This window comes from Hydra viridissima, unplaced genomic scaffold, assembly GCF_058129835.1.
Source record: "Hydra viridissima isolate aposymbiotic clone 2 unplaced genomic scaffold, HvirCarnegie_v1 scaffold_8, whole genome shotgun sequence".
In the NCBI taxonomy this organism is placed as follows: Eukaryota; Metazoa; Cnidaria; class Hydrozoa; order Anthoathecata; family Hydridae; genus Hydra; species Hydra viridissima.
The window spans coordinates 4,508,590-4,520,000 of record NW_028324307.1 but is presented as its reverse complement, the minus strand read 5'-3'; the positions used below and the strand labels follow the sequence as shown (position 1 = coordinate 4,520,000).

At 28.0% G+C, this 11,411-nt stretch overlaps 1 protein-coding gene across 2 annotated transcripts in view; it reads left to right on the top strand.

Annotated features, from left to right (window-relative positions):
• The window catches only part of LOC145186824 (uncharacterized), an 18,593-nt gene extending 8,584 nt beyond the window's left edge, over positions 1-10,009 (top strand). For both annotated transcript variants that reach the window (XM_090095603.1, XM_090095604.1), the window contains exons 9-22: positions 20-77; positions 181-243; positions 355-463; positions 629-722; positions 1,011-1,115; positions 2,781-2,849; positions 5,265-5,310; positions 5,929-5,994; positions 6,185-6,243; positions 8,275-8,362; positions 8,492-8,561; positions 8,871-8,938; positions 9,065-9,234; positions 9,344-10,009. In XM_090095603.1, the coding sequence (XP_089951729.1) occupies positions 20-77; positions 181-243; positions 355-463; positions 629-722; positions 1,011-1,115; positions 2,781-2,849; positions 5,265-5,310; positions 5,929-5,994; positions 6,185-6,243; positions 8,275-8,362; positions 8,492-8,561; positions 8,871-8,938; positions 9,065-9,234; positions 9,344-9,394 (1,116 nt within the window). In that variant the 3' untranslated portion in view covers positions 9,395-10,009. The remainder of the gene's footprint in view (positions 1-19; positions 78-180; positions 244-354; positions 464-628; positions 723-1,010; positions 1,116-2,780; positions 2,850-5,264; positions 5,311-5,928; positions 5,995-6,184; positions 6,244-8,274; positions 8,363-8,491; positions 8,562-8,870; positions 8,939-9,064; positions 9,235-9,343) is intronic.
• Positions 10,010-11,411: the final 1,402 nt, after the last annotated feature.

Below are 11,411 nucleotides of genomic sequence, written 5' to 3'. Positions count from 1 at the left end.
AAATAACTTTATTTTGTAGCAATTGACGATGTTAAGTTTGCGTGAAAATCGTCTTAAGCATATTCCAGAAACAATTGGTAGGTTACGTGATACAATTGCTTTAACAAAAATATTTTATGTAAGTTTATAAGATGATACTTTTGAGAAAATTCTCATGTAAAATATCATTTTTTGTTTTAGGGAATTTAAGATGTTTAGTTACACTAGATTTGTCTAAGAATCACTTAGAAAGTTTACCAATAGGTAGGGTAGATTTGTTTCAATTTTTCTTTTATTGCCATGTCTTGTACAAGTTACTTATTAATTTAAAATTTTGTTATTTTTTTTTGTTGATTTTTTAAATTTTATTTTCAGAAATAGGTAAATGTGTTGAAATGAACACTTTGGATCTTGCACACAATGAGTTGCGAGAACTTCCTGATACTATAGGAAAATTAACAGCTTTATCAAGGCTTGGTTTAAGGTTAACTTTAGTTAATCAGATCTTTTTGTTTAACATATTGGCAATCCAATAATGGGCTACAGCTAATATTTAAAAAATAAACGTATTTTTTTATTTTATTCTTTAAATTTCCCCGTGTTTAACCTATGTAAATCCTCTGCTTTTATTTAAATCAAATTTATGTAGATACAATCAACTATCTTCTTTACCCAAAAGTATATGTCAATGTACTTTACTTCAAGAAATTAATATTGAGTCCAATTGCATCTCAAGTTTACCGGTATATTTAAGAATAATTTTTTGTATTTACTAATTATTTGTAACTGTTTAAGGAAATAAAATTTTTAAAACCTATTAGATAAATTGTTATTCTAATAATACAAATAAGACTAATTGTTAAATATTATCAATAATAACTTTTTTTCTTAAAGTAGAAAATTAAGTCTGTATTTTATCAAATATTTTGAAACCTTTTAAAAGTTAAAAATATTCTTTATTTTTTCTGTTTCTACTTTTAGTTCATGGCCATAAAAATACTTATAAGCAAATTTGAAAACATTCTTTGTAGGCTGGCTTTCTGCTTTCATCCAAGTTATGTAATTCAATTACACTATCTAGAAACGAGTTTGAGAATTTTCCAAGTGATGGGCCAAAGCAGTTTGGTTCAGTTACTGTATGTTAATAATCTTAAAAGTTGTAATAAATGTTTTGCTGTTTCTAGTGTACATCTATAATTTTTAATAATAAAATTTCTTTTTAGTTAAAATATCCATTTGATAAAAACAGATTCAATTGCTTTTTTAAATAGTCACAAAGAATTGCCAAATCTGCATGCATGACAGTAAAGTCATAGCTAAGATGGATGTTTCTGTATAAAATATTAATTGAACTGAATGAATTTCCAACTGCAACATTCATATGCTCAAAGAGACCCTAATTAGATTTTATTGAAGAAACAAACTTTAAAGTGTTTTTAAAACTTTCTGTTCTTACTTCTGATTAGTTTTTGATGTTTTTTTTTGCCACCTTTGATTTCTTTGATTTTCTATTGTAGTAAGAGTTTTTGATGAAAGAAAATCTGCCAATTCTTTTTTACTTGTAGTGATTAGTGAGATGTTTAGCTTGTGAGATTATTTACAATTGCATGAAAAGAGCAGCTTTATACTCACTTAGACTTATAGAATGGACTTATTCTAGCTCATTTAAGTGTTAAAGCAATTAATACTAGCCGCAAGTTTTACAAAGAAATCATGCACTCTACCAAGTTATGTGCCAGCAGTTAATGTCGCTGATTCTAATAATCTAAGAATCCCCAGTAATCCAAACCTTTTGCACATCATGTGTGTGTTGTCTGATTTGTTTACAAAACTGCTGTTACCAGCTGTAGACTTGTTCAGCTGTTATCATCTTTAAGCCTCTATGAATTCTCCACTTGTAAACTTGCAAATATTTCCTAAAATCAATCAAGTCATCGTAAGGCAACCATATAAAAACTTATTGTTTGGATAAGTCACAATCTTGCAAGTTTTAAACAATCCCTATTTAACTATTGTACTAAAGTAACATTCAGTTTCATTTTAACACATTTAAGTGGATAAATACCTATGGTTTTAACATCAACAATAGTATTTGAATGTGAGAATGCAGCATTTCTTTGTAACTTCAGAAACTGCTTATTGACATTACAAAAGCGCATCTATTCATAAAAATTCAATTTTTTGTATGTTTGTATTTTCATTGATGAACCCATTGTTTTAAGCATGTTATCAAGAGCACGCTTACAAAAGATTTTTAGCTTCCTAGCATCAGTTTGGAATGTGGTTTTTTCTAAATTGATATGTTTTGAATTAAAGTTTTTAAGACAATTAACACTTGCAATAAGTTTTACAAAGAAATTCCACAACCTCAAATTGCAAGTATAAGCTCATTTAGTCGGTAACAATTGACCAACCTGGCTTTTTAATTGAATGGAAGGGTCAATCAACTCTCAATGCAAAGAATTGAAAGAAATAAATCTAAATATATAGCTGAGAATTTATTCAATAAGGAGGTCAGACTGCTCCCATATAATTTACTGTTTTTGATATAAATTTTTAGACAAAAGTCTATCTTTCTATTCTACAAATAGAATATTTGATAATTAATTCAATTCTTTATTGACTTTTCAGAGCTCCAAAATCAAAATGCTTTGTTTTAAGTTACCTCAATCTTTAAGTTTCTATGCATTACCTTATTCATATTAATTTTTATGACTGATAATATGATAACCCATAATATTTTTTTTCAGATAATAATATGATTATGCAATACTATATTATGTTTTGCTTATCATTTTTAGTCACTGGTGTTTGAACACAATAAAATCACAAAAATTCCTTATGGGATTTTTTCAAAAGCTCAATTCTTGGTAAGTAATCTTTAACACAGTACAATCTTTATTTTTAAAATCTCTACGATTTTAAAAAGCTTAATTTTTATCTATTTTGGGAAAGTTTTTTACAAGATAAAATCTAAATATGATTTGTTATATAACAGAGATCATATAACAGAGATCATATAACAGAGGTTATATAAGAGAGTTTATGTAAGAGAGATTATTTCTTGTAAGTTTTTAGCTGTTAAATTAACAAATCTTATTAAAAAGTGCATTAACAAATCTAAAATACTTTTAGATCATTATCATACAATATTTTCTTTATTTTGTACAGCAGAAGCTTATTCATAGTTGCAATAAATTACAAAAAAGTAAAAAATTCTTTACTTTTCTATGCCAAGTTGAGTGTCTCTGGTTATCTTTGCTGATTCTTATAATATAAGAATCCCCAATAATCCAAACTTTTAGCAAATCATTTGCCGATTGTCTGACTTATTTACAAAACTGCTGCAGACTTGTTGAGGTGTAACCATCTTTAAGCCTCTGCAAATTCTCTGCTTGTAAACTTGCAAAAATTTCCTTGCATCAATCAAGTCATTGTAAGGCAACCATATAAAAACTTATTGTTTTGATAAGCCACAAAGTTGCAAGTTTCAAACAACAATCCCTATTTAACTATCATAATAAAGTATGAATTTACTAAAGTATAACAATTCAGTTTCGTATTTGTTTTGGATTCATGCCATCTAGCCACTCCAGAATACAAAAACTTGTTTTGATGACTTTTGAACCAATCTGTCACTTTATTTGCACAAGATGAGCAAAAAAATTGCCTTCTAGCATTTCTTTTCTATAAAATTGCCAATATTTTGTGGTCTCAGTCATGTAGCAGAATAGATCAGGTAGGTTTACAGATCCTTATTAAGCAAAATTAAATCTGAAAACAATATAATACCAACAAGAATTACAGTAGTTATTTATTAATAGATACTTACTATTAATATAAGTATCCAATAAATTGGAATTAGCATAAAGCGTAATTAAATAATCAATTGATGTTAAAAAGAAAAAAAATATTTATAAGAAGTGGGAACAAATGTGAAATTAATTGAAAGCTATTTTAAAAGTTATTTCTCCTTTGGAAAAATTGGAAAAGCTTGGTGTAGAGAAGATTTGTTTTCTCTTAAAAATGTTGCTGTAGGTTTTTTCCTCCCTTAAAACCCTTTTTTGTGGTTTGGTAGAGAAAGTTGCATAAAATAAAAACTATAAAAGACTTTTTTCCTTTTTAAATAGTTTCTTTAGAAGATATATTTACAATTAAGGCAAACTATATATATATATATATATATATATATATATATATATATATATATATATATATATATATATATATATATATATATATATATATAATACAGCAATTATGGTTTTAATAAGGATAATCTTGCTTTTAAACATGATCTCACTCTATTTGGCATTGACTTCTTCATGCAAGGTTCTATCAGTACTGAGTTCCAGACCTCTACTAAAACTTTTTTAAAATGCTCCACAGAGGTTATTTTACTTTTGATCATTTACGCATCTATTGAAACCCAAATATTTTTAATTGGAATGAGATTCAGTGATCTGGCACACCAGGGCATCACTTTTACCTTTTTTTTGTAAGCCATTTTGTGGAAGTTGCATTGTGCGCTGAAGCTCCATCTTGAAAGATGTATTTGCCATGTCCATAAAATTTTGCAACTGATGAGAAAAGGCAGTTTTTCAAGATTGATATATAAGTAAACTAATTAACCTGACCTGTGTAATTATTGCATGACCTGTTTCTTTAAAAGAGAAACAACCCTATATGTCTACAGATCCCTCACCACCTTGTAGCCTTGGTACCACAAACCTAGGGTCTGTGGTAAAAAGGCTACAAGGTGGTGAAACTCTCATTAGAAATTTTTTCTGATTGTCTCTCTGCTTAACTTAATTATTTTATGTGTTGTGTTAAATTTATCAGCTAGAGTTCTACAACTTTACATAGAAACTTATCTAGCCATTCTATAAAGATGGTGTTCATCCCTATCTATCAATATTTGAGGCCTACCAGACCATGGTGAATCTTTGACCTCATCTGTCATGTTATAATTTTTAATTGTATTGCTTACACAACACTCACTCTTAAAATTTTTCCTAATTCTCGTTTACTCTTGCTGCCTTTTTTGCTCAAACCAATAATTTGCCAGGAAACTAATCTTCTAAACAATTTATGACAAATGCTGCTTAAAATTTTTTTCTCTAACTTTGAAATTCTATACAAAGTTTCTTTATCTAAACACATCCAATGTATGTTTATTTTTTGTCAGGTGTAATGTGTTTATATAAATCCACAAATAGTTTGGAGTATTTTAAACCAAGTTCAATTTCTGTTATGTATATATGCATTTGTTTTTTCTTCCTTAGACTAAATTAAATTTGAAGGACAATTTGATTTCTGAGCTTCCTCTGGGTAATAAATTATTTACTAAAGCACAGTTCATTTATCTTGAATTTAATCCAATCATTGTTTTAGAATTCATGTTTAAACAGTTACTTTTTCAAACTTATTTGTATACTGTTTGCTTGTAAAATGACACTTCACAATTTTTCTGAATAATTTATTTGAAAAATACAGCACCAAAATGAAAACATTTTAGATGGTTTTATTCATCATTTTCATATGGTTTTATTCATCATTTTCATATGGTTTTGAAAAAATTTTTTCTTTAAAAGTAGTACACCCAATGTTGTAATTTTTTACAATATTGACTGCACTATTTTTAGAGTAAAAATTGATTCGAAATAGCCTCTTTAGTGGGTACTCCTTATGAATTCATGTAGAGTTCCTACTGCAGAAGCCATGAAAAGTTTTTTCACTTTTAACTTCAATTTCAAAAAATAGGATTTGAATATTGAAAAAGTCTTTTTAATACATTTTCTACAAGCTCATTTTTGTAAACAAAACTTAAAAATTCAAAATTTTTGTTTTTTTCGTAACACAACCTTGCACAAAAAAGTGTCATATTTAGGGAACAACAGTATATTTATTTTCTAAAATGTCTCAGAAAATATATACATTTATATACAGATTTTGGTACATGGGCTAATTTGGATGAGTTGAATATGGGAACAAATCAACTTACTGTTTTACCAGGTTATTTATTTTCCCGTGAAAATTTTTACTTATTAAGGTTTTTTGTTTTAGGTGTTAAGATTTAATGCACCCTGATCTGTGTTAGCACAATACCACTTCGTTATTATAAATTTCAGTGATATACACTGTATATTTATTATATGGAATAATTTTATTGATTTCATCACTATATAAAAGTTAATTTTTTTAGATGACATAAAATGGCTGGTTAACTTGGAAGTTCTTACATTAAGCAACAACCAACTCAAGGTGACTTTTTTTTTTCTAGTTTTATGTTTTATTAGTTTGATTTTTATAAGTAGAAAATGTTCTGTTTGTATTTGAAAGTCGATAACAGTGTAAACTAATGCATTTGAATGTATTTGCTCAATTTTTGAAAAATATAATTCTTCTTGTTACATACATTTCCTAACATGTTTCATAAGTGCACATTTTACAGTACACAATTTAATGTTAAGGTATCTGTTATTTGTCAATTTTCATTTATTAGAAATTGAACTTGTTTATTTTATCATTCAAGCAATATCACCAATTGTATAGAAATATGAGCTATTATCTTTGTGAAACATAGTTTGGCTTCTTTTTTCAAAAACTAAAACTAATAATTGGTGCCTAAAGTGTTTGTGTTATTCACAATGTAAGCAACATTGTTTTCAAAAATGTGTTTTCCACTATATTTCAAAAGTTATGGCAGTTTGCTTTACATGTAAGATCCTACAATACAATGAAGAAAATAATGAGCTGGGATTCAAATCAGGAGACTGAGGTGGCCTGTCAAATCATTTTATCTTAGTTTTCTTGTAATAGTTTTTAAAGATTCCTGCAGTATGTTTTGGATCATTATCATATTGGAAGGTGTATCTTTCCTCTAGTTCAAATATTCTTTCTTAATCACAATTGTTGAAAATCCATTTTTGACTTAAAGCTGCTCTAATTTTCCAGTTTTCTGATAGTTTTCTATTATGCTCTGCTTTGTGGTCTTAGGAAGTTTGTATTTTTGCTATTTTTCCTTGAGATATATTTTTATTTTTGCCGTCTTTTCAGTCTTGAACAAATCAAATCACGAATAAGTAAAAGCAAGTGTTTCTTTGTACTTTCTGTTATCTAAAGAAATTTGGACACTTAGAACGATGTAGGGCACTTAATAGTTAAATGAACATTAATTTTTAAAACTTTCCAAGCTGTTTAAAAATCAGTCAATTATTTGCAAAGTTATTGAGACTAGTAAATACATGCTGACCATGTGATAAGTTTTGAAGCATTCTGTATACTTTATAAAACCCTAAAGACTGGCTAGGTAAAATTTGAGCACTTTTTACCAGGAAATTTTTAAAATAAAACATCAGTCTAAAATTTCGATTTATGTCTTAAATTAAAGCTACGTTTCTTATTAACTACATAACAAAAATTTACAATTGGTTTCCTCTGAGGTATGTACAAATCTTTGTCTTGATACTGCTCATCAACTTGCGCACAACAGATTCTGGAACTTCTTGACACTCTCTCTCTCCCATGATTTCAACATAACGTCGGCAGTTTTAATTACCTGTGAATTCTTAGACATGTATCCCATGATAATCGCCCAGAAATTCTCGATAGGTCGCCATTGAGAGCAGTTTGGAGGATTCAGCTCTTTCGCGACGAAAACTAACTCTTTGGCATTCATCCAATCAACCGTAATTTGGCGTAATGACATGAGGCGAGTTCTTGCCAGAAGGTGGTTTGACCATTATGGGACTTGATAAAAGGTAGCAGTCGTTTTTGCAAGCACTCAGAGACATAAAATTCAAATGATCTTGAAATTCAGTATCATTGAGCTCAAGTTCTGTCCGATATGCTGGGACTTTGCTTGAATGATCGCCTTAAATTCTCAACAAATTTCTTATCGAGAAATCCTTGTTTTCTTCTTGAACCTTTCTTCCGTTGAATAATTCCAGGCTCCCGGAATCTACAAATCACACGTTGGACTGTTGATTGACTTTATTGCCTTTGCGATTGAAAATTGTGAAACGCTTGGAATCGAACTTTTTTGCGAACTTTTTCTTGTTTCGACGGCATTTTAAAAAGTATGAAAAACTTCTTTTACGATATTTTATTTTTTCAATAGCTAAGACAATTTAAGACATAAACCGAAATTTTAGACTGATGTTTTATTAAAAAAACTTTCCGTTAAAAAGTGCTCAAATTTTGCGTAGCTAGTCTTTATAAATTAAATGATAAAGTATGAGAATAATCTTAAATATTTTTAACACATTAAGTTTTTTTTTTTTTTATCGTTAGAGAATTCCTAGATCTATTGGAAACCTTCGCAAGTTAAGAATATTAGATCTTGATGAAAACAATCTTGAATGTCTTCCTAATGAAATTGGTAGAGAAAAATTGTTTTGTTAAAAACTTTTTACTCTTTACTTCATGTTATTCTTATAGAACGAAAAGCTTAGTGGTTGTCAAGAAAATACTTATTAAAAATTACTAATATAATTTTTTTTTTTTTCAGAATATTTAAAAAGTCTTGAAAAGATGTTATTGCAGTCTAACAAACTTACCACTTTGCCAAGTACAATCGGGTAGATATTTTTCTCTTGTATTGCCTTAAATATAAAAATAAAGAAAAATATGATACATAATAAAAATTTGATATATAATAAAAATTTGATATATAATAAAAATATGATACATAATAAAAATTTGATATATAATAAAAATTTGATATATAATAAAAATTTGCTATATAATAAAAATTTGATATATAATAAAAATTTGATATGTAATAAACATTTGATGTATAATAAAAACTTGATGTATAACAAATATTTGATATATAATAAACATTTGATATCTATAACATTAAAAGTAAATGGCAAACTTCATTTTAGACATTTGAAGAAATTGACATATTTAAGTGTTGGTGAAAACGACTTGAAAGAGCTCCCGCAAGAGATAGGTAGTTTGTGGAAAGCATTTCATAATATTACAATTATAAGTGATCAGTTAATAGCCAATCAGCAACAGATTGCAATCTTTGTCTTCACCAGATTGTAATCTTTGTCTTCATTTCTTATTTTTGTAGGTGCCCTTGAATCTCTTGAACAACTCTTTCTTAATGACAATAAGAATCTGAATGCTCTTCCTTACGCACTTGTACTTTGTCAAAATTTGTCAATAATGAATATTGATGCGTGCCCACTTACATCGCTTCCCCAAGAGATTGTTGCCAGCGGACCATCTGTAGTTATCCAGGTTAGTGAATAATTTTTTTGAAATTTTGCTGTTCATCTTCATTTAAAACCTCTAACTCAATAATCGCCCTTTTAAATTTTTGTTCTCCTACGTAGTTTTTTTTTTTTAGTACTTACGCTTTGAAGGACCATATAACGAGTCTGCAACTTTACCGACTTGATTGTAACAACGCCAACTTGTGGTATTTTGGATACCAAATAAAATCGATTGTTCGGCGTGTAACCTGCATTAGACATACTCCTTACTGTCAATGCGATAGTTCGTTAGCATATCCTATTACTATCATCACAATAAAACGAAGAATTTTCTCAAAAATTATAATTCATTTTAATATATTTTATTTCTTTTTAAGTCACATAAAGAAACTGCTTACTTAGTTAATTTGTGTAGCAAGTATCATCGTAAAGTGGCCTTTATTTAGCCAAAACTAATTGGTTTCAAAGTAAAATCAATCAGTTTATATTTCTACAATTTACACGTTTGTATATTCTTTTTTTTTTAGAAAATTTTGTAACTTATGTCATTTTTAAGTCTGTTTTTGAGTAATTTTTTAAAGCCATTTTATAAACGCTTTCTAAGAAATCACAACCTCAAGGCCATTTTAAACATGACCTGAGAACTATTGTTTATTTAAAGATGTTTAAAGTGCTTTTCTAGTCCGATATTTATATTTGTAATATCGTAAAAAAACTTTTTATCCTATCGGGCGATTCTCTTTAGTCCTTGTAGATATTTGTGTGCGTATGTACGCTTTTATAACGTACCCCTGTGTATGTATTTGAGATCTTTTCTTTTTTCTTTTTTTTATTTTATGTATATTTATGTCTATGCTTATGCCACATAAACATGCATAATTAAAGTGCTTACATCTACACCTGTAAAACTGTGCATTTGACACAAGGTTACTGTCTCAAATCCGACCTAAAAACTCAATTTATTTCCTTTGTGGCTATTGTGCTTATCTTTTCGTTTTGACTAAACTTTATAAATTGTGTACATAGGCTTTCACATGAAAATATAAAAAGGCTTTCACTCTTAAATAGTGTATTGCGCAATAGTTTTAATTGATAAGTCAATATGCTAATGACCAAATATTCTCATAATTCTTAAAGTTGTAATTAAGACTTAAAAAATAAAATCCGTTTCAGATTCGGTCTACAAAGTTGTATTTTTTTCCATATTTTCATATGAATAACACGAAATCCATTTTTTATTGATAGCAATTTTTCATTCAAAAACTATTTAGTTCAGGTTCCCATTATGCAAATCCGATCTGAGTTAGTAATCGGTGTCAGTTGTCAGTTATTTGATCAAATAGTAAATAATTGCTAAAATTTTTTGATAATTTCTCTCAATTGTAAATATAATGTATAACTTGAAGATAAAACATAAGAACTTTTATTAAAGAAAAAGAATTATTGAGTATAAAATAAGTTGGTCAAACGAAATTAGTGAGTCTCTTAAAGGAACTTCATCAACAAAATAAACAATAAGAACTCGATCGATAACATCATTCTAATCTTTCCGGTAAATATGCTCTGGAATTGATTGTGGCTCGATACAAATTCTTTATTTCTTTGCATTTCTCAGGAAACTAACATCAAACAATGCCTTAAATAAATAGATTTATAAGCCGAAATTTTATATTCATTTAAATGTGCAGATTATTTAAATCGACTACAATTGATTTGTATATTTGTATTTTTATCATTAAATGTATTTTTATCATTAAATCGACTACAATTGATTTGTATATTTGTATTTTTATCAATAGTAGTCGATTTAAATGACCTGTAAATGACGCGTTAGAGCAATTAAAAACAAAAACTCTTTGTTAAAAAGAGAGATGCTTGGATTAAGTCCGAATAAAAACTCTAAATTCAAAAGAGCAGGCAAAATTACGGAGAAAAAAAAAATTTATGAATTACAAAAAAATTTCATATAAAGAAAAAAAACGAGAAGTATTAACATATAAAGGAAAAAAATAAGCATTAACGCTAAAATCCCAGGATATCTTTTGATATTAACCAATAATCATAGCTGGTCTTTATTTCTGAGTCTCATGTCTCGTCGTTTTCTGTCTGACGCGATTTGCTAATTTTTTTTTTACGACGAACTTATTTATTTTGTAATGTTAATTTACATGACGCATGCATAAGCCACTCATGCATAAGACG